The sequence below is a fragment of the Grus americana genome, chromosome 2, assembly GCF_028858705.1.
Source record: "Grus americana isolate bGruAme1 chromosome 2, bGruAme1.mat, whole genome shotgun sequence".
NCBI classification, from domain to species: Eukaryota; Metazoa; Chordata; class Aves; order Gruiformes; family Gruidae; genus Grus; species Grus americana.
Genome location: NC_072853.1, coordinates 18,112,184 through 18,137,179, shown reverse-complemented (window position 1 = coordinate 18,137,179; position 24,996 = coordinate 18,112,184). Strand labels below are relative to the sequence as shown.

Here is a 24,996-nt window from a genome sequence, read left to right as displayed (position 1 = left end):
GAATAGAACACATTTCTCTGTGTGATTTTGAGGTTCCTAAATGTTGGGTGATTGTGGTCGAGAAATGTAAATATTTAATAAAAAGAATAAAAGTATCACTATACTGATGAAGTTTCGTACTTCAGCATTCTTTAACCGAGACAGAATAAGAGAATAAGATCTTTTTTGAAAGAACTTCTTAAATTTTCTTCAAAAGATTCTAGATAAGATTTATAAAGACTTAATATTTTGCAAAATTGAATTTGACGAAGTGATCATTTGCAGTACAAGGGAAAGGAGTTGATCACTCAGGTCTTCTGTAACAGAGATTCTGCGAGTTCAAAGACTACTTAAATCACTTCTAGAATCATTAAATCATGTATGTTAGATAAGACCTTTAAGATCATCAAGTCCAAGCATTAGCCTAGCACTGCCAAGTCCACCACTAAACCACATCCCTAAGTGCCACATCTACACACCATTGCATGGGGCTGTTGTGACCCAAGTACAGGACCCAGCACTGAGCCTTGTTGAACCTCATACAGTTGGCCTCACCCCATCAGTCCAGCCTCTCCAGATCCCTCTGTAGAGCCTTCCTACCCTCAAGCAGATCCACACTCCTGCCCAACTTGGTGTCGTCTGCAAACTTACTGGTGGTGCACTCAATTCGCTCATCCAGATCATTGATAAAGATATTGAAGAGCACTGGCCCCAATACTGAGCCCTGAGGAACACCACTTGTGACTGGCTGGTGACTGGATGGAAGTCCATTCACCACAACTCTTTGGGCCTGGCCATCCAGACAGTTTTTTACCCTGCGAAGCATATGCCCATCCAAGCCATGAACAGCTCGTTTTCCAGGAGAATGCTGTGGGAAACAGTGTCAAAGGCTTTACTAAAGTCCAGGTAGTCAACATCCACAGCCTTTCCCTCATCCACTAAGCAGGTTACCTTGTCATAGAAGGAGATCAGGTTAGTCAAGCAGAACTTGTCTTTCATGAACCCATGATGACTGGGCCTGATCACCTGTTTTTTCTGTACGTGCCATGTGATGGCACTCAAGAAGATCTGTACAGCTCAAAATGGTATGTAGAGATATACATCAAGTGAGTGGGAAATGTACACAGTATTTTCTAATGTCATGAGAAAGAAATCACAAGTCATTTAAGAATCCAAGTAGTGCAATTAGAAAACTTAAGTAATGTATCCACAGTTAAAATACATAGGAGTATAGTCTTTCTACATTTTACATATTTTTCTTATATTAAAAGGGATCAATGGATAGCAAAACTACCTTGAAAACAAAAATAAAATTAGAATCTTCCATTATATTTTGTTACTATAAGTGATATGAATTCCCAAATCAACATTTTGTGTAAAAGCAGTTAGAAGCCAAAACACCCTCTTGTTCTAGGCACACATAAATGTTATAAATAAATAGTACTAGTAAATGAATATAATAACTTTCCAAATGTAGCACTTTTTTTTTTCTTCTCTTAACAATCACCAAATACAAATTTCATCATGATAGAATTCTCTCAGAGGTTTTCAGTTTCTAGAGAGAGTTTCATTAGCTACAAGGGAACAGGCTGGAAAAGTTTCACTTAGTACAAAACATTTACTTAGTTTTACAATAAGGGTAATAATGTCCTTGTTCCAGACTACTTTCTGCCAGTGTCTGCATTCATGATACTTTCCTGACGTGGTTTGATTTAGTTTAGTTCTGTTAAGTTCATTGATAGCATATTTGATAGCAGTAGCTTCTTTCTTATCTACTTACTTTTTCATTTACACACATTAGCAGTTACAGTGAGACTGGTTCTTTCATTTAATTCACGCCAAGATCTAGTTGATAATCAGAAAGACTCTCCAGGGAGTAAAGGGAAAGTACACAAAGTTGAACAGTCAAAATGTATTTTATTTCAAGCTATACCATTAATAGCAGTAAAAAACCCCCATTAATCTTGAACTTTTTAAAATATCTCCCAAGTAGAATTTTCTTCAGATACAGTAGTTTCAGATTATTGTATTTTTTAACTCATTAGATGGTAAGTTGAGAAAGTCAACATCATCTAATGAAAAATGTTATTAGCCTTTTCCAGTTAAAGTTATTTAAAGACTTTCTTTCTCTTGGTACTTGAATTAAATTCTTGTGTTTCAGAAGCTATAATTTTCTGAATTTAATGTCTGCAACGTTATTATTGTCATAACTTTGTTTTTAACTGAGGGCAGACCAGCTATGAAAACAAAGTTTAAAGGACACCTATCTTTATAGTATTAGTTTAGACACAAGACCTAAGACTGAACAAATGTAATAGCCCACCTAGAGAAAAAGGCAAATGTCAATACACAACGAAAAATGTATTTATAATGTATTACACAGTAAAAATTAGATGTAGGTTATGTCAACCTGTCGTTATAAACTTCTGTGTAGACACAGTTGTAATCAAGCACTGTGCCAGACACTCTGTCTGTGTAATGATCTTAGCAGTTATTGTTTCTATGGGATGAAGTACAGGTTGTGTTGGTTTTTTTATTTAAAACCTATTTAATTTTTCTGGAGGGCAACAACTCTGGAGATATTCAAAACCCACCTGGACACGATCCTGTGCAACCTGCTCTAGGTGATCCTGCTTTAGCAGGGGGTTTGGACTAGATGATCTCCAGAGGTTCCTTCCAACCCCTACCATTCTGTGATTCTATGATTCTGTGAAAGTACTATTACAGAAATTTCTGGTGTTTATTTATTTATTGATTCACTGAATTACATCTTAACAAAAGAAAAAGAATATATGGTTTCATTAGCTATTTTTTAAAAAATAGGTGATATTAAATGTAGAATCATACAATCATAGAATTGTTTGGGTCGGAAGGGAACTTTAAAGGTCAACTAGTTCAACTTCCCTGCAATGAGCAGGGGTATCTTCAACTAGATCAGATTACTCAGAGCCCCGTCCAACCTGACTTTGAATGTTTCCAGGGATGAGGCATCTACAGCCTCTCTGGGCAATCTGTTCCAGTGCTTCACCACTCTCATCATAAAAAATGTCTTCCTTATATCTAGTCTGAAGACATATTTAAATAATAGCAATTAAATATGAAATAACTGCTGAAATTTTCCTTTGCATTAATATCATATAGATCCCATTTTGCAGAAAGCAGCATTGGAATTCAGTTTACAAAAAACTTTTCCATAGAAATAAAAATGGAAACCAAGACATTGCTTAAAACAAATCAATAGAAAAAAAAAATAATTGAAAAAAAAAACCCCAAATCAAGTCATAATTAAAAAAAAAACTTTCTGCAGAAAGTCTGAAACTTCTGGGTGACAGTCCTGACTTCACCTAAATATATAGTAAACGTTAATCCTAAAATGACTTTTTGCATGTCATTATTTTTAATGTTATCCCTGAATAAATTAAGCTAATACAATCATTTGAGATTCTGGTATCTAAACAAGACAGGGTCTAGGAAGTCTTTGGAATGGAAAACACCTAGCTATTTTGGGCACCACATGCATAAGCCAAAGGGCTGTCTTTTGGAAGAGACATATTCTCAAATTTATAGTTTGTCAGAATATCTTCAGTATAGAAGAATCTCTAATTTTCATCGTTCATTCAAATACTTGAGTCAATATTTAGCTCTTTGTAATTTTCATGTTGTTATTACTTTTGAAATGAAGATGTTCTTAAAATTGTTTTATGTGCAAGACTGAAGGAAACTAAACAACCAAGGCAGTCCCACAGGTAAGAATAATTAACTATATTTACCTAGTTTTGAACATTAATAATTAGGAAGACACTTTGGAGTGTAAAGAACTAATAAAATAAATCTAGAACATGCTACAACAATACACCTCAGGAATTATCCCTGCCTCTATTCTTGCATCAAAATGATGTTTATTTTTTCTAAGACTTTGATAAACCATCATGATCTTGAAGTTATGTGTAGAGTAAGCCTTGTTCAGTTTTGATTTACAGGCATGGAAACAACATAAGTGAATATATTACAATTTTGGAAAAAAATTGATGAACTTCAGAGTGTACTGAACTATGACAGACAATTTTGAAATCTTTGGGCTCCAAGCCAAGGTTTGCACACCCTACGTTAGTCTATTAGCAGCTCATATTCCCCCAAAATGTGTCATTACAGGAAATCAATATAAAATTACTTCATGCCTAGTATTTCACCAATAAATCATCATAATAAGCATTCTTGCTACACTATGTACAGTAGGTGTTTGTGCATAAAGTATGGAAATTACAAGTATTAGGTAAATGGATGCATGGAGTTAAGAAAACAAGTGCATGCATATTTACACATGTACTAAGGACAGAATGACAGGTGAGCACCTACATTTAATCTATTTAATAATATCATCAACTCAGTATTGATAATGATTAAAACTGCTAGCACTGCTTTATAATAGGGTAATTATTTTTAATTAATAGTTAAAAAAATATTTTTAAACCAGCAGTATCAAATAAGGGCAGTAAGATACAACAGACTAATTTAAGGCCTGTTCCTAGAGCTCTATCATTCCTTTTACTTTTTCCCTTAAAACTTACAGATGTTGAGTTATCATTATTATCAAATACATATTTAGGCATATAGGAATGATAAGAGATAAGCAATAAAATATTTATTTTCTGCAGTCTTCCAGCAAATAGCATAAACAATTCTTGTCCTCGAGCCCATACACTCACAGTACACATGAAGGCATGGTAAGGAGAGTAAGAACAGAGAAAATAACACTTTGACGTTCGTTAGAGCGAACCTGCTCTAGGCAAACCTGCTTTAGCAGGGGGGTTGGACTAGATGATCTTCAGAGGTCCCCTCCAACCCCTACCATTCTGTGATTCTGTGACGTGGGAAGTAGAATAGCCACAGACACCAGGTCAGTACCATAATATGTTTGCAAATACCTGTCTGCAGACATGGGGGTGGTGGGGGGCGGGGTGTGGAGGTGTGTGTGCATGCATGCATATGCAAATAGGATGTAGATCTTAAGGTCAAGTTAAGTTTATTAAAGGCAAGAGAGTATCTGAAAGCTATAGAAGTGCTCCTAGCAATTGTGGTCTCCGTCTAGTTTGCCCAAGACCAGAATACCAGGGGTAACAAAGCAGGAAGAATGCCCTTGAGAAACTCATGTTCTCTCAGTTGTGGTGTCAACTCTACACCACTCTGGGCCCGAGGGCTCTTGTCTGACTATTTTAGGTGCCCTTCTTTTACCCCCCTCCTTTCAGACACTCCTTTCAGGTGGTTCAGCTTTGGACAGGACAGTAAGCACAGTGTCTCATCATGATGTGACTCGAGGTAATTCCACTGCAACTGGCCTGTGCAGTATTCCTCCACTTCCACTTCCTTGGAGTGGCCCATTTTCTTTCTTCTCTGCACCATAAAACTTGCAGATCCTATTTAACAGGTTACCTATCACAACTCTTAGGGAATTTCAGGTCAGAAGCTGCTGTCCCCTGAGACAAAATCTTGTATTATTCTACATCATGATATCACATTTGACTGCGTTAAAGAACATACAGGGAAAATAAGCATCATTACATTATTTACCAAACTAGCCAGATGGCACATAACCCTCTGATCATTTATCACTCTACCTCTACATCAGATTTTAGAAGTGATAGTTTAGATATTTTCTAGATCAATAATAATCATGATTAAGATTGCCTCAGAAAAAAATTACTGGAAGGCTACTATCTACTAGAGTTTTTTGTAATTTCTTATTATTTTTCATCATGATTCAGTTAACCAAGTTTAATGCTTTCACAATCCATTTTGTATGAGGTATGTTAATCAGAATAGCATTAGAGACTGAGACAATAATTTTTGCCAATGAAAATTTTGTTCTTTCTAAAATAATGAAGACTGTCAGAGAAATTAGGCTACCATCTTCTCATTCTTTCCTGTTACATTCTACTTAAGCTCTTGCAGAATTTTACCTGATCTATAAATTTACTAGGTCATCTGCCTAATACTCTGTACGCATGAGCATATGAACTTTAACCAAATCCTCCATGCTTATCACCATTTTTCAAGTTTTAAGGCAAAGTTAGTATTGTCATTGACACTGACTTTCTTACTTTCTCTGTCACAGACAATCAAATTGTAAATGATATGGCCTTGAGAGGGAAAGGATGAGAACTATTATACTAACAACTACAGAAGAAAGATTTTGGTAATGTCCATTGGAGCTTTATACAGACTAATTTATCACATATGCTGTACTTGTTTGCATTTGTTCTTCAGAGAAAGTTCCTAGGGCGGTGTGATTCATTACATCAGAATTTCAAAATTTAGGAAAGCATTATTCGATTTTTTTTTTTGCATACCTATACAGACTGGTGGGTTGGGCTGCCAGAAGTACCGATTTTCTACCTGAATGCAGGTTATTCTCTCATCTCCTTGAAGTTCATAGCCAGGGTCACATTGAAAAATGACAGTGTCTCCAGGTTCTCTTCCATCCCCATTTCTAGTTCCATTCATAGGAACACCAGGATCACGACAGGCAGTAGCTACAGAACCTAGCAGAGAAGGGGAAAAAAAAAAAAAATTAAAAAGTCAGCTTTTCAATTGATTTTTGCCCCATTACATTTTTCTAATCAGGAAATTCTGCAAATCCAAAATTTTCCTTCTCACTTCTAAAATTCTGAAAAATCTTCCAACAGTCTGCTGCTTTTATACTATTAATTTTTACCACCTGTTTTAATTATTGAAAGTGTCTAATTTTGCATTTAACCTTTTTAACCTTTTTTTTTTTTTTGCAGGGGGATATCTGTGGAATATTGCAATATGTATATAGAAAAGTAGATTTCCTAGTACCCTGGACACTCAACACTTCTAACTTAGAGGATTTTTTAATATGAAAAATGGAAAGAATGAATTAGGAACCTCAGGTTGTGCAATAAGCTATGCTTGCACACATCTTCAATAGTCTACAATTCTATAGTTCTTAGTGTACGTATTGTGTAACAGTAGTGAATTTGGAAATGAATTCCATTGATCACTCATATCTATACCCTTCACATGACATGTCTACCATGCTAGGCTTTTGGAATAATATTAAAGAAATCATCCACACAAAAAATACACATGGACTTTGTCTGAGAGAATATACAGTTACACATAATGCGTAAGTACAGATTATTACTAAAACTGCACACACAATCACAATGACTACAAGAGAAGTATGAGAGATTTATAGATATTTTCCCCAGATTTAACATATTATCAACATATTATTTAATATATTATGCGCCAAAATATGTAAGCTCATGTGAAAAGTAAGCACATCAATGTTTATTTAAGTAAATATTATTTCCTACTTACATTATAGAATTGCAACATGTAATATGTGTTACAAATAAATAACAAAAGTCAGAGTTGCCTGCGGAACTAGTCCCACTGGGCTCAGCAATCTGTGTAACATAAACACAAAGTGGCAGTACTAAGATTTAATTCAGATGCCCTCTTTCTGGGGAGCTAATACCAGCAGACAGCAATGTATTCATCTGAAATGCGTGTGGTTTATATATTTAGTATGTTTTTGAAGAAGTAGTCTTGGTCTAAATAGGTTATTTCCCTAAAAAAACCCAAGTATCTTGCTTTCCAAGACATACTTAATAAAAAATAAAAGAATCAGCTCTATAAAATTATGGGGCTTTTTATGGTTTGTTCCCTCCCCCATATAAGAAGTTTGAGTTAAGGGGAAAAAATACAAAAAAATACAAAAAACCTCACACACAAAAAATCAATTATGCCCAGAAGTTAGGGATTTTTTTCCTCCTTATTCCTCAAAGATTAAATAAATATTTCTTTAAAATATTAACTACTGCATAATAAATGAAAGATAATGATTTTTTAATATATAATTATGGAAGTTTTTAAATTTCCGCTTTAGACACAATGATCAGGACTCCTGTTTATATCTTTATATAAACTGCTGGTTTTTAATTTAGAAAAAAATATTGCTAAAATATGGAATTACTAAATTTCACTACGCTATACTAGCAGATCTTGCAAATGTTGCATGGAAGACAATAAGATATTGGAGCTAGATCACACAGGAGTGAAATTTCATCAAATATGAAAAGGTTCATAATGTTAATGCAAGTCAGAACTCTAAAAGAAGTCCTTAAGGTAAACTTAGACTGAAGCAAGTAGTAAAACCAGTCATACATTAGTCTGCATTCCTCCCTGCTGAGAACACAGAACACACTGCATCTTTTGATTAAGTGTTGGTCAGTCAGAGCAGTCCATTTTGGAGAGAAACTCTGTTCTGCCCACTGAAATACTACCTGCCTCGAACCTTGCCATAAACAAGAGTAACACTCCTGTGTCTTATTTAAAACATGTTGAAATCCATTCTAGAAGAATGGGGGCTGATACTTACACAGAATTTGTAAGCAGTCTTGAAGTGCTCAAGAGATAAAGTTGTTGCTATAAAATTTATTATTAGTTATTAGTACATCATATTATTCTTACTAGATTGTATCATTCTGCAAAAGAATTGTATGTGGCTGAAACAGAAGGTAAGAGGCCACCCAGATCTATTTGGAATTCCTGATGCAAATTGTTCGGGGGGTTTTCATCACTTAGTAATAATTATGCAAATTAACTTCATAATATGAGATGTATACGCCAAACTGAAAACCTTTTCCTTTTTTGCCACGTATAATAGCCTTCTTGCATACTTGCATGTTTGTTCAACCTACTTCTTGCTCTTTTGGCTCTGTATCCAAATTGGTGAAACATGGATTGGATAGGTGGAGTATGAAATTGATGGAAAACAGGCTGCTCTGCCAGGCTCAAAGAGTGCCCATGATCCAAAACCAAGACAGCAGCTTATTATCAGCAGTGTCCCTCAGCAGTGGACTTCAATATTGTTCAAAACCTTCACTAAAGATGGGGACAGTGGGACTGAGTAAACTCTTGGCAAGTTTACAGACACTGGAGGATCAGTTAATATGCTCTAGTGCAGCAATGCTATTTAGGGAGACCTCAGCAGGCTGGAGAAAAGGCCTGAAAGAAACTTCATGAAGTTCAAAAAAGGAAATACGAAATCCTGCATCTGGGACAAGTCAATCCCGTGCAACAATTTGCTGGAAAGCAGCTTTGCAGAAATGGAATAGAGAAGACAAAACGTCTTCTTTGAAGTGTGCAGCAAAATCACAAACAAAGCATTCGGAAATTGCAACAAGCAGAATTCCAACTGCATAAAAGAAAAAACTGGGTCACTCTGAGGGTGGTCAAACACCAGAACAATTTTTCTAGTGAGGCTGTGTTACCTCCAACCTTGGAGATATTCAAAGCCCTAAGCAGCCTGATCTGTTTGACTCTTTTGTGACCAGGGTGTTGGACTACAGGTCTCCAGAGCCCCTTTCCAACCTAAACTATTCTATGACGGGTTTTTAACTTTGCAAATTCATATTAAATACACACAGACTTTATTTACAAACAAAAAGACTGCTTTAAGACTGATTTTTGCATTTTAGGACTAGAATGCAAAAGACAGGTTCTCTGCTCCCACAGTGGAAGCAGATAAATCGCTACTAAGTCTGGATTTTAGGCTTTTGAATACTCAATCTCTAAAAGTCTAATTCTCATTTTTTCAGAATTTGTTCAAGGCTCTATTAAGAGTATCAATTCTAATTGAAGGATTTATGAAACAGTCTGACAGACAAGGTGAGCTATTTTAGAACTAACTATGAGTTTCATACAGAAATTCTGACTAGGCTGATAAAAAATAAATTAATGTAGTCTCAATGAATAAAATGTAAGAAAGGGAAAGAAAGAACCCAGCATGCCATTAAAAACACTAGGATTTGTAAAATGATATATTTATTTTTACTTTCTCATAAATAAATAATAATTTAGTTTTGGTTTGTCTAAAATCTGTGGAAAATGTCTATGTTCTCTGTTAAAGTGCTACTTTAAGGAGGCATTTTAAGAAAGAGAGGAAAAAACCTCCAGGATATTGCTAATAATGTAATTTGTTTATTCACACAGTTGTGTGACATTATCTTCAATATCATCAGAGTAATGATTTCTTAGTGCAAGTACCCTGTAAAGCTACAAAGCTACTTACAGAATAGTTAGTATAGTTTGTTGAACCCTTTGGGAATGTGATTGGGTAAAAATGGGTAAAAACCTTGGATAGGTATGCATACCGGACAAGGCAAACATAGTTAAATTTCATTATCTTCCTTCAGCCTATTCTTGTCTTCTTTTGAAGTATCTATACTGTTTTACTTATGAAGAGTATATTCCAGTGCAAGAACTGATTTTTTTTTCCTGTTACATATTCAGTGACCTCAATCACTACCTTCATCGTGCCTCATGAAAACTTGTGGAGTAAGCAAAAGCCTCAGGAATGAAAACGTCCCTTATAACTTTGCTATCATACCTGCAATGCAGTCTTGAGAGCTTTCTGCAAAATAAATGGAGCTGGCTATCACAATTCCCCATAAGTTCATGTATAGGCTCTAAAGCTCTTTGTGACATATTAAAATTGATAGATAAGTAACAAAAGAATAGATTGGGTTTTGTTCTATTACAATCATTGTAAACTGAGAGTTAAGAAAAGACTACTTTTACACTCACATTGTCTTGAATAGCTAGTGAGGTGTGATATGTAAATGGAATGGATTAAATTGCTATAAACTACATTTTAGATGGAAAAAGACAGTATTACCTAGTACATGCAGCATGACAGGTACAAGAACAACTGTGTATGTAGCCTAAACCTGTGTGTGATCATCTGAAAAGCTTTTTTTTCCCTAGTGAAGACAGAGAAATACAGATACCTATTTTATTCTTTCTCTGGGAATTGCTAGTTTGGAATAAACACACTGCAATCAGTCGAAAGATTTATGCTAGATTAAGAACTCAAAGAGACAGTTCTTGACCAAGAACTCCATCTTCAGGATGGGGATGAATGAAACTCTATGCTCAAACTGTTCAATGGGTGAGAGATTAGTGGACAGATTAGACACACAGAAATTGCATGTCTTTCTACATGGTCAGAGTGACAGAACGCATTTCAACATTAGCATTTCACACTTCAGAGCTGAGTGTGTTTGTGAAATAAAACTCCAGACTGCATTTTGTTTTACATTGGGGCATGGTTTTGGAGCACATGAATTGATTCCTTCTGGATGAAACTAAACCGGAAGATGCACTTCTGAACTACACTAGAACAACTCTGAACTAAGAATATCTCTGAATATGAACAGTGTTGGGAGCAGTGTTTCAGTGCCAGCTGTTTCAATCTGTATACCAGCTCCTCTTAACGTGTTATTTGCTAATACAGAAATAGCCAAAGGACCCACAAGTGAGACTTAATATCTCAGATATCCACACAACATATTCCCTAAAGTAGACTTTGAATATGAGACCACCAGTTCTCCAGAAAACATGTGCCAATGCACAGGCACAAGTAATTCTTATTCTGGAGAGTTAGTTATCTTATCCCATTGCTGCTATGTGACTTGAAGGAAGTGGGGCAGAATCTTGTTTTGGAGATTCATAGCAGCCAAGCCATGTAAAAAATCCCCCTCTTCTCCCTCTCTCCACTCCCCCCCAACACACTTGTTTGGATTTGTCCTAAGAGCACTCATATAAACAGATTCATATGTTCCGAGTAGTTAAGATGAGAGGAGTCAGCATCTTAAATCATCACTTGACTTGCTGAACATGACTGTACAAATGCTCCTGCAGAGCTGCAGAAACTATTGAACCAGCATTCAGTCGTACCCAGAAGGAGTTTAAACACAGATCTATCTACAAATTTCCTTGATATGGGGTATAAAACCATTTTGATATATCTTTTTAACAATAAGACACTGAAATACATTTAAACAATAAATCAGATAATTAAATTATTGCAAATTGATCATTCCTGCCTCACAAATAGTAAGTTACTGTCAGGGTCCAAAGCTTTCTGATAGTTCATAAGCCCAGGCAATTTGATACGTGACTGTAATGTCCTAAGATGACAGCTCCATTTTCATGCAGGAAAGATACTTTGAAAGATGGCATTAAAAGTGTGACAAGACAGTAATAGACTCCACTGATGTTGGGATCAATATAATAAATGTCTTGGGATTTCTTGCTGTTAACAGTGATTTCTAAATTTAGTTTTCTAATGTATGACCAGACTAATATCTGGAAAGAATCTGAATTCCAACCATGAGACAAAATTACTTTTTCATTTTGATTAATTTGTGAATGTCTTCTGGCAAGAAAAGAAAGGGGGAATTTATTTGTTTATTTAAGAATTAAGGAAAAAAAACCACCAAACTTTCTTTTTCTAGAGCACAAAATCAGGGCAGAAGCTCTAAGCCTTCCAAATTTCAAGCTCTTCATAACACATAGCATGTCAAAAAAAATTATTTTTAACCTATTTAAACCAACATGTTCTTCTAACCTTCTATCACTTTAAATAAAGGCTTTCTATAATTGTTGGTCTTTCAAACTTGCATCAGCCTGAACCAATACTGACAGACCGCACCTTCAAAATTCAAGCTGTCCCAGACTCTGTGTAATACCTTCACCCGTACAGACACTGCGGTCTCCCTGCGTCTCTAATACTGTCTGTTTGAGAATCAGGTCAGCCTGGTATTTGCTATCTCAAATCCAACCTTCTATACAACTTTTCCTGAAAAAGGAAGAATGAAATAGCCACAGCGTTTTTATTCAGTCTTTTGCCAACAGAAGCACTGCTGAAATAAATTTTTCTGTCTATTTTTAACTTCTGTTTCTGCTGTAGATCTAACAGAGATTTAGGAGCATAGCCATTATAATTCTTAAGTAAATTCTAACCACAGACCCAGTTTGTTGATTTTGCATGACTCCACAGATTCTATCTAAGTTGGTCAGTTATTGTTTGAAGATTAAAATGGGAAAATATTAAGAATAAAGCACAGAATCAGAATTTCATTTGGGACAATGCACCCCTTCAACAAAAAGAGTTTATCATTTTGCACAATCAAGGTTTTCTAGGCTGCCTAGGCAAGTCCTCTGTTTACCTAACTCTTAGCTACACCATCTTAGGCACTTAAATAGGGGTTTTATTCCTCTCACATTCTGCAACAGTAAATAAATTAGGAGGTGTAAGATAGGTCAGGTTTATTTTGTATGGGAAAAAACCAAACCAAACAAACCAAAAAAACCAACCAAACAAACAAAACCCCCCAAAACACAGAAACTAGCAAACTGGGGTAGAGCACAGTTCAAATTTCTCCTAATTTGAAGCAGAAAATAGAATACATACTTATGTGTCTTCTCACATAGAACTTCCTGACTAGTTCAAGAGTCAGTAGCTCAAAGAATACAATGCATAGGCCTAGCTTCAGTTTCTGTTTCAAATAATCTTTAAGGATTCTAAATGAAATAAAAGCTTGGAAAGAAAATAGCTAAATAATCAGTATAAGTTTCTGGTTTAGATCTTCCAAGAAGACCAGAGAACAGATGAAATTCTTGAATGAACTTCTGGAGGACGAGAAGGTCCGTGTTAAATGTCTAGAGCTGGGACAGCAGATTGGCTTGCTTCTCTTGTTGCTATATGGACTGTGGGAGATGATGGAGCAATAGATACTGTGGATTGTCAATAGTAGCTTCCAGGTCACACACTCCAAACTGTCTCAGAGCAGCAGCAGCAACCGCTTTGACAATTCAAGGTTCTGGCATAGTAACATGTAATTTTTCTGTCCAAAGACATGGGAATGGCACTTATCTTGCAAATAGCAGGGCCCATCTCCACCATGTCTCTATAACTCTCATTGAACCTTTCTGAGTCTTATTTCCCTCTTACACTAAGCATTGACCAAATGTATCCTAGTACCAAACCTGGTACCATACAGCAGAACAGGAAACAGATGACTGAAGAAGGGTTATACATTGGAACAGGAAGGATAACACTCCTTCCCAATAGCCTTCTGTGGAGGTTCCCTGGCTGCCTCTGAAATTATAGGGATGGCAACTTGGGCAGAGCACGAAAAGGGGTATATAGCATAAAGTTTGAAGGTTGCAATATAGAAAGTAAAGCCATGCCTGGTAATCCCCATAACATACTATGCTCTAAAGTATACATTTGACAAGTCTGAAATGGGAGGGATTTTGGGGAAAAGTATCTACCCTCTGAAAATGACTACTAAACCAGGCAATATAATCCAGGGATATAACTGGCTTGCAGTTCATCCAGGAGCCAGGCTCCCTACAACACAGAGCAGAAGGGTCTGTAGAAGAGCCAGGCTCCCCACAGTGTAGATCCAAGGGCTGGAGCCCAGCATTCCTACAGCATTGCTCAGGAGCCTTGTGCTGAGCTAAAATGGGGTCCTGGGCAAGGGAGGTTCCCAGAGGAGGCTGCTCAGGACCAGAGTGCTTAGTGCGCTCAGGACTCTGACACAGGGAAAGATTATTTTCTTTAAGAAACTTTGAAAGAAAACACAAACAAATTAAGTTTTAAAAAGCTGGAAAAAGCTGAGTCCATAACAAATGTTTTACTAAACTGGCTGCTCATAGAAAGACTTAATTAATTACTTAAACTTCTGTGCATAAAGTTGGCTTCAAGGATCTTAGTCTTAGCTATTGAAACGCATCTTATTTTAATAATTTTATTTGACATGTAGGAGTGTTATTAGTCATTAAAAAAAAAAAAAAACAACCAAACCCAAACCACAAAAAAACCAGGCAAAACAAAACAAAAAAGTAAATTCGGCCAGGGCCTTGAAAAAACAAAACAAAACAAACATCTGTGTGGTTTGCGTTTCATTTTTCTCCTGCTACATATTCATGGTTTTTTAGTTAAACCCTTATATATATTTAGTATATATTAGTGCTCATTGAGAAATTCACTCCACACATAGCTTAATCAGTGTAGAATCACCAATTAGATTTTCCAAGAAGGTTCAACAATAGACGTAGTTCTGAAAGGCATCATAAATTCGTGGTTACCATAGATGCCAAGTCCCATGTTATTAAATATTCATCATGTTGGTTTTGTTTTGTATTGCATATGATTCTTTATGAAATCTGGAGATTTATACTTCTGTGTTTCCAACAGCAATGGTTTGTATGACCAGTAATGATAATGCTTAGAATGATTACCTGACAACTCAAGTTGAAAAATACAGACTACTTGGCCAACTGCATACTTAAATATTATTTCATTGCTATTGGATTCAGAATTTGTATCCAGATGATTCTACTGATTATCAATCAAAAGTATTTATTAGCAATTGTTAACTGAACTTGTTTTTAAAGTGTTGTTTACATCGTAATCTGGTATAGTCTCACATCTTTTTTGCTGGGGGAACAGTGGAGATCAACTTCTTTCCTAAGGGACTTTCTCTGATGATACTGTCAGATACATTTTAGTTCTTAGGGAGATAACAGACACAGGTTTAATGAGATAGCCTAATTTTCTTTTTTTTATTGTTTTTGCTGTTGTCAATTTACATTAGTTGTTAAAATGCATTTTGTTAAAACCATCTGAAGAACTACAGTGCTTTTACCATGTTTTATTGGACAACCTTATGAGCTATTTTTTCCCAGTTCGTAAGTAGATCTCTTTTTCCATAAATATAAACCCTTCAGTTCTGAAAATCTATTATCCCTTAAGCATTTGCTCATAGCTTTGGCACTGAGTATGGAACCCAGCCCCAAATAAATTAATTGACATATGGTTTCAGATAATTGCTGGAACTCAGCATTAAAAGGACACTGTGACAATATGTAATCATGCTGGCAGTGCATTTCAGCTGGGGAGAAGTGCTTTGAAAATCTTAATTTCATTTAGATTGCATGTTTTCAGGTTTGGGGTTTTTTTGGAACTGTTTTTGGTTTTGGGTTGGGTTTTTTTTTTGGCTTTTTATACCAGATCTGTCCGTATTTCAGATGGCATATTTCTTTACGTGTGAAGATAAAGAAGAGATAGAAATATGCTTCTCAAGAAAGCAATCACCAGAATCTTGAACACAAGGGGAACTCATGCACTGAAAAACGCTACCAATGATCACCCATTTTTTAATATCGTTTCTACTGAAAAGATCATTAAGATGATCTGAATGAAAATACATGTGTTTAATTTGATTCTTTACAGAACAGTGTGCAACTTGTTCTGTTGCAACTGTTGATACAGTTGTGCAACAGCAAACAGCACTGCTGGTTTGCCTTGTCCTTGATTTTGCACTCTGGGTGAACTGAAATCCTCTGAAGAGAAGGGGAGATTGCTACTATCTTAAAAGTTAAATTTTCTATTTTGTCTTTTAGTATTGCAAATTCTATATACGTATTATAGCCTTACAGTTTCAAAACCCTATTAATTTTTGGGACGTTCTTAAAGATGGGGCCAAATTTGGAGCTCCTGACACCTGGTAAAGATGGTTAGTCTGTCTGAAGCTTTTGTTGACTTTTTGCCTTTTTTTTTTTTTCTTGTTGGTACTATAATTGAACATTCTGGCATTGATAAAGAATTGGCTTTTTTTATTTGGTAACATTCTGTCCATACACTTGAATGTCATTACTCTGACCTTTAAGGTAACTAAAATTTTTGATTTAGAAAAGCATTATACTATGGTCATTTGCAAAAAGTTACAGAACACTGTCAGAAAACAGCTTCTGCTTTCTTTGGTCTCATACAGATTACACCTTCCCAAAACAATAATAAGAATATAAAGAAGAATACAGATCTGATTCTTATTTTCCTTTCCTTTTGCAAGATTTTAAAATTCCTCTATGTAAATTAATTATTTCTCAGACTGCATGTCTGAATATGTCCAGCCAGTAACTGAAGTTACCAGTCCATAAATATTTTTTTTCCACAGTCTTATATAAAAGACTGAAAGATGAACATTTCCTCAGTCAACTGTCTTTGCTAGATCTGTCGTTTATGAGGTCGGGCAGCTTACTGGAATGCTTTGAAGAAAAAGGAAGTATTTCTATGGCAATAAATTGTAGCAAAAATCTCCCTTTAATTTAACTATGTTACAAAACACCCAGACCTAGCCAGGAATGGGGCAACCAGGAAAGTAGGAAGAGAAAATGAGCTGACGAACTTGAAGTAACCTCCATGTTAAGAACTGTTCTCAAAACTGAAATAAGATGATGTATATGGGATGTAAAAAATCACATACAGAATTTGAAAGAAGTACAGCTTAAGAAAGAGGCTCTAGATTCCACTAGTGAAAGCTTTTCAAAAGGCAGTGAGATTAGTTACAGAACATGAAAAAGTATCACTGATCAAGTGTAAATCTAGTTTGATATGCCTTCGAGGAATTTCACTTATATATTTTTGCAATTCTCCCAAAATATCACCTCTCTCTATATACATTTTTGTGATATGTTCATTGCATTACAAGCTAGCAGTAAAACTTCCAAAACACCTTTCTTTCTTATAGTATGGATTACATACAATAGAAAACACACTTCAATTACATTCATTGACTGAAAACGAGAGACGCATGTCCCTCCTGTACACTTATGCTTTCTACTGTAGTAGAATGTAGTAGAGGATAACAGTCCTGAAGATGTATCTGTACTTGCAGGAAAGACCCCATCACGTGTGGGTGCACTCACATGTATGTGTGCATGCACATGTGTGTGCCTGTGTATATCTGTAAATGATGGCACGTGAATCATAAATAAAGGAAACTACTGGTGCTCAAAATGCCAAACAGAAAGTCCATATCCAAAGTAGCATTAACACAATACCAGAATTTGTCAGGGAAAACAGAGAGAATAACTATAGCATCTCACTTATTTGCCATTGGAAAATGCTTTCCCCAGTCGTGTGACTGAATGTCCACTCCATGTTGCTTCCTTCTGTGTTTTGTACCAAATACTTAACAACAAACCTTTTTGGAGAATACTGCAAAACCAGCTCAATACTGCACTGCTACATGCAAAACATATTGTAAGATATTTCTATGAGTCAGGATGAACTTCACATAAAGATCATAGAATACTAGAATGGTTTGGGTTGGAAGGGACCTCAAAGATCATCTAGTTCCAAACCCCCTGCCATGGGCAGGGACACCCTCCACTAGACCACGTTGCCCAAAGTCCCATCCAACCTGGTCTTAAACACTTCCAGGGAGGGGGCATCCACAACTTCTCTGGGCAACTTCTTCCAGTGCTTCACCACCCTCATAGAGATTTTTTTCCTAATATCTAATCTAAATCTACCTCCTTCAGCTTAAAACCATTATCCCTTGTCCTATCACTGCATGCCCTTGTAAACAGTCCCTCTCCAGATCTCCTGTAGGCCCCTTCAGAAACTGGTAAGCCGCAATTAGATCTCCCTGGAGTCGCCTTTTCTCCAGGCTGAACAATCCCAACTCTCTCAGCCTGTCCTCATAGGAGAGGTGCTCCAGCCCTCCAATCAGCTTCGTGGCCCTCCTCTGGACTCTCTCCAACAGCTCCATGTCTCTCCTGTACTGGGGCCCCCAGAGCTGGACGCAGTACTCCAGGTGGGGTCTCACAAGAGCAGAGTAGAGGGGCAGGATCACCTCCCTCAACCTGCTGGTCACACCTCTTTTGATGCAGCCCAGGACACGGTTGGCTTTCTGGGCTGCAAGCGTACACTGCCGGCTCATGTTGAGCTTCTCATCAATCAATACCCCCAAGTCCTTCTCCTCAGGGCTGCTCTCAATCCATTCCTCGCCCAGCCTATAGTTGTGCTTGGGATTGAGGTGACCCACGTGCAGGACCTTGCACTTGGCCTTGTTGAACTTCCTGCAGTTCACACAGGCCCACCTCTCCAGCCTGTCAAGGTCCCTCTGAATGGCACCCCTTCCCTCCACTGTGTTGACTGCACCGCACAGCTTGGTGTCGTCGGCAAACTTGTTGAGGGTGCACTCGATCTCACTGTTCATGTTGCTGATAAAGATGTTAAACAGTGCTGGTCCCAATACTGACCCCTGAGGGTTCCCAATACTGGCCTCTGAGGTGCAAAATGTTACCTTTACATGACTTCATCAAAATAATTCCTCTAAACTTCAGCTCATGAATTTGCCAGTCTCACTGTAGCTTGCTTCTAGTTCTGTGTAAGGTTGCAAAAAGTGACTGTTGAATAAACAATGTAGCATATGAATGCAGAGACTAATTTTCAGGGTGAAATCTCCACAAGACAAGTGGTTTGGGAGACGCTTCTTTGTACGTAGGAGAGAAAAAGTAGAAAGCCCTGGTCTCATGCAGTTTTGCTCATTTATTGGTAGCAATGGAAAGGCAAGGAAGGGAAAGCTTCATTGAGATCATAATCCTCATCCAGTCAATCAAGACACATAACTTTGGTCCCAAAGGAGCCTAAAGAGGGAAACTGTATTATTAAATGTAGGCTACTGTTTGATGATCAGGCTTTTTTATCCCCTCATTCTCTGATTTGCTACTGTGACTAAAATCATACAATTGCATATGTGGATACAGAGCAAATTTTGACATTTATTGATGTCACAACTATCTGTTAGGAAAACAACTGTTACACAAAACAGCATAACCCATATACTTTTGACTATATTTGTTACTAATACAAAATGGAAAATAAAATACATGCTATTAATTAAATCTTCAAATTATATTAGCTGGAATAATTTCTAAGATTTGTATAAATGTACTACTATAGAAACATTTGACTGTCTTGTGCATTATTTTGATCAATAATTATCTTTAAAGAATTTAATGAAAGAGATTAGATTAACCAAAGAGAAAAAAAAATATGAGAAAGTTAAAGAGAATCTTTGTGAAACAGAAAATGAGTTTCATTTATAACATTATGATTCCACATAAAGATATTTTTTTACTTCCAAATTTATTTTGTTTTATAGACAATTATAAACATCTCTAATGGATTTTGTTTGCAAGTAAAATGACCCATGAAAATTACAAATTTTATCCAAGAAACCTAAACTAATTTGTATTGCTTTAACAGAAAACATACCAGCAGATTTTTCAGATTCAAAGAATAGGTTTCACACATATGAAATTGAAATACGAACTTAAAACATTAATCTGAGACCCATGACATTCCCAGTTCAGAACCAAATCAGCTTGAGCTCTCTGAAATGACATGTTACAAGTCAGGGAAAGTCTATTTTAAACTCTACATCTCTAAATTCAGGGCAAGTGAGTAGGCTTTGCATTGATATAAGTCATGAGGGTTTGGCCAAACTATGTTGCGTGGGGTTCAAATAAAGGAAGTTCAATCTTCAATATAATTAAAATAAGTTATTTCTATGGTGACATGACCAAGAAGGCTTTTTATTTATAATTTTGAAAATACTTATAAATTAATCACTTTCCTTCAATACTTCCTTTCTGCTTTCAGCTATCCATACTAGAATTCCAGGTCTCTCTAGCTACAAGCCATTTACCAGGGCATTTTACATGGAAGCATTAAATCATAGTATTTGCTTGCATAAAATTCATATATCCTATATACTACTGAACCAAGAGATAATAATTACTGAGCAGTTAATGTCCTGTACAAACATAGGAATGACATTTTTGCCATTGAAAGACCCATAAATGGTTATTCTTTTTACTAATGTCTGCTACTTAGAAGAAAGTCAAGAGCTGATAGAAGGAAACATTTATTCAATTGCTTCTTTCTTTTAAGTATCTCGATGCTAAAGACAAAACAAAAACAAACCACAAAAAAAACCCCACACAAACAAAAAAACCCAAGAAAACACATCAGCACCACCCCCAGCAACACCAAAACAAAACCACTGGGCTAAATTTAGAATTGTGAACTTTCACAGTTATGTCTAATAGGAAAACAGTCATTCTGAAATTTCTAAATCCAAAGGACTCCTCTCAAACTTGAAAGAAATCAGAAAACAGAGTATGAAAACATTTAAGATGAAAAGATGGTTCTGCTATGGAACAGACATGAGGAAGAATAAATCCTATCTTACTGACTCCAGAAAAGTGAGGAAGTTATGTCAGGGAGTGATCCCTATACCAGCCATGCTGGTAAACAGCATTCTGACAAAGAAAACAGTTAAATTCCCTAAATCCATTCTCAAATCACCGTCAGGTTAAACATGTCAGAAGTAGAGATCTCTGTTACTGGAAAACTGGAGAAAAGAAAAAAAGGGTATTCGGTGTCAAAAACCTGTTCCTAAATGAGACTGTGGTGAATATGTCTTTCTTTGAACACAAGATCCCACAAAAAATAGAAAAAAGAAAAAAGAAAAAGGGAGAAAAAGGGAGAAAAAAGAAAAAACAAATAACAAAAAAAGGAAAAACACCACCACCACAACAACAAAAACTCCAACCAACTGAGCAAAAAAAAACAAACACGGGACATTTAGAAAACAGTGTGGCTATAAATCAGTACTAAATATGAATATAGAAAGCTGACCTGTAAACTTTTAATCATTAAATGCAATAAAAGTGAGCAATATCATGCATTACAATTCTAGACTGGAAATTAATATTGTCAAACTTAAGTCATCCAGGTAAGTATATGACACAAGTTTTCCATGATTTTTCTGTAGTCCACAGAGACAAGTAACTCCAAAGGGCTGTTCACTCAATCTTAAAATAAGGAGGGACAGCTTTAGTTTGACAGTAGAGTAAATCCAAGCATTTTAAGGCATATCCTGTTATATAAGAAATTGCTGTCACATGATATAAAATACTGCTAGAGTATCTGTTTACAAAAACCCCCCAAAACTGTTTGCAGGTTAGTTCTGCGCTGGCTGCCTTATAATGCTCCATATTGTGTACTGTTTAATTAGTCAGAAATGTGACTGCACACTTAGGCCTAGGCAGAATGGAGTCTGTAATGCTGAGTGACTCAGTAGTGCAGCTATTAACGGTGAAATAATGGCCTGTGAGAGATGAATGCAGATCCTCCCTTTCTGCATAAATGATCAATGGCACCTGAACTGTTAAAGCTAGCAGAGAGGAAACTTCCCTGTAATACCAGATTCAAAGGCCCTTGAAATCTATGGAAATAATCTCATCAACTTCAGTAGGATCTGATCTGATATTACAGACTTCAGGCATATTAAAGGACTAAAAAATACTATTTTTAGCACACACAATTATTGTAATCTGATTTTTTGCACTTCAATGTTCCCACTCAACTTTTATCAGTTATCTTTGTCTTTTCCTCTTTCAGCTACTACTTTCAGCTTGGTGACATGAAGCAATGTCAGCTGAAGAAAATATTTCATTATGCTTAATACTTCTGTCTGACCCTGAGATATATGCATCTCATGTCTCTGGCAAATACACACTTGTTCCCTTCTGTTTCTCCTTCACTTTTCTTGAAGGTCTAATTTTCTATTTTGGTCAGAATCTACTCACCAAATGAAGTTACTGCTGGTTTCATTGGTGTTTTTCCAGTATGTATTGGGCTTTTTGTGCTTTGTCTCTGACAGTTCAGAGAAAATATGCTGTACCAGGTACCTCCTGTCCGCACATGGCTTGTGGCCTGTTGTCAACCTTTCACTCTTCTCCTAACTTAAGGGAAGATGGCTGGCACCTATTCTCTGACTACATTATTCAATCTGTTCATCCCATTTAGACATGTTCCAAAATCCTCATATTGCAATCCTACTGGTGAATCCCCAGAGGTTCTTATTTTTCTTTTACACATTTATATGAAGTTTTTAAATATTCTGCTTTATTACATATCTTTTTGTACTTTGTTTTTCAGGCTTTGTGAGCTCTGCTTTTTGTTGTGTTCCTTCACTGTCATCTCAAAGGAGACAGCAGAAAGTGAGAAATTTCAAAGTTTATATGAAGACATTCCATAGTCATTCATGGTTTTCAGATGTCCAACAAGAAAATTATACACTACATATCAAAGGTCTGCTCTACCTAGTGATTAGATGTGAAGTCACAAGCAGTGACATTTATTTCTTTGCTTACATTGGGCGTATAAAACAACCTGTACTTTCAATACTCCTAGATACACGGTGGTGGTGGAAAGTACAGAAGCATGAGCAGGCTGAGCTCCCTTATTTCACCCCAAATCCATCGTTTTCTCTTCTCCCTCTCAGAGTAATGCACAATTGCACTAACTTAGAAAATTTATCCTTGTCAACCATAAAAAAGTCTGCAGTATTCCTTAGAAATTCAGCATAAAATAGTTTCCTTCATTTTAATTACTTATGGAATGAGATTATCAATGCTAAATTCATGGAAATGGTTCTACTGTTTCAGATAAAAAAATCACATTTTTTCCCCCCAAAAAAAGGCAAGCAAACAAAAACAAACAGACAAAACAGACTAATTGAGGCAATGGGCAAGAAGGTCTCCTCTCGACTCTCTTCTCCTTCCCATTCCGTAAATTTTACAAAATCATTAACAAATTTGATGCCTTGTAAAGACTGTGTTGAGCAGCCCTAGATAGAGACAATTCTAATAATACCAGCTGTAATACATAACACTAAATTACAATTTTTTTTTTCTACTATTTATATAACATTTTGGCTTCTCTAGGTTTTCCCTCCCCTCACCCTTTAGTTTGGTGAAGAATGCTATCTCACTTGTAATTTATGTTACCAGATACAAATTAATTTTATATATATATTGGATGATTTGTAAAGGAGTCTAATTCAAATTATGCCACATTATCAATGGTGAACATTTTCACTCATTAAATACATGACAGATCCTGAATTGTATATAAGCAGTTGATAAAATGAGATCAAAACCTGTAAGGAACTGGTAAGAAGTTTAATCCACTATTTAGAAACAGATTTTTACTTTACAGATTAAGAAAATAATATTAAAAAAATAAAGCATTCAAGGTCTTCAGAAGGTTTTGAACCTATCTATTGTCATTGAATAACATTTCTCTTGAGGTAAAAAGGGCCAATAATCCAGTTACTCATACCCAATTTCATGAAAAGGCAAGAGGAAAGTAAAAGCAGGTATCTCCCCTGCGTGAGCTTTCTGTTTGTTAATTACACTAGAGGTAAAGTACGCTGTTTCACCATCTGTTTCACTCAGGACAACATTATATACTCAAAGAAAGTATATGAAAGCTTGAAACAAAGTCGCACAGAATTATCTCTCTCTTTCCTCCATCTCCTCATATATATTTATTTCCTGGTTAGTAAAATAATATGTTCATACAACAACAGAGTAACTCAGGTTGTGTAGGTATTTGTATATTATTTCTAAAATCTTAACTTAGGGAAAAAAAAACCCTCTGCAATTCTAATAAGGAATATATACCCAAACAGTGCAACATCAAGTATTTGAGAAGGATCACTGTGATTTTGTGAACCTGGACTGAAGAGTAAGAGAAATGCTGAGGCAGTAACACTTCATGTATCCTTTAAACTGTCATCATTAGATCTCAACAGACTGCAAAAGCATGGAGAATTAAATAAAATACCTCTCCTTTCAGATGAAACTCTGAAACCTCTTTTCAGGTATAGCACTGGAAGTACATCAGGAGCTGCTTAATGACTTTACTCCCACATCCCATCCATTTTTCCTTGCAACGCCATTCTTAGTCTACATCAATCTCTTTTTCCACTCACCCTAAATGACTACCTGAATAAGCTCAGTGCACAATGCTCTCCCCGTTCCCTTTTTGGCCTCAACATTAAATAAAGGAGCAGATATGCGAGACTCTCCCAAACAGGTTCTGTAAGGGGGTAAGGGAGTAAAATGGCAAAAATATCTTGGAGCTCAGAAATTAAAAACACTATTCACGGCTTCAAAAACCAGCAGATGGAGCAGAGGCACTTTTTCACTACACATTAAATATCTTTGTCTTATCAGTCACATACTTCATTCTTCCTTCAAATTACTGTGTGTGCACACGTGTATTTGGCATACACATGGAAGGAATAAGGGTAAGGGAAAACAAGGGCTAATACAACTACCAAGCACAGGAAGCACAACAAGGTAAATAATGTTATCATTAAGCGTGTCTGTGTCAACCCATGTTAGAAACATTGCTACTGCTAAACAAAATTATGATACTAGAACAGATCTTGCTAATCTTGAAAAAATACATATAAATGTCAC

The 24,996-nt window shown here is 36.1% G+C and overlaps 1 protein-coding gene across 1 annotated transcript in view; it reads right to left on the bottom strand.

Moving 5' to 3' along the window:
• Positions 1-24,996, bottom strand: part of CSMD3 (CUB and Sushi multiple domains 3) — a 721,079-nt gene that overhangs the window by 217,264 nt on the left and 478,819 nt on the right. Inside the window, exon 28 of the mRNA XM_054816701.1 lies at positions 6,327-6,518. Coding sequence (XP_054672676.1) covers positions 6,327-6,518 — 192 coding nt within the window. The remainder of the gene's footprint in view (positions 1-6,326; positions 6,519-24,996) is intronic.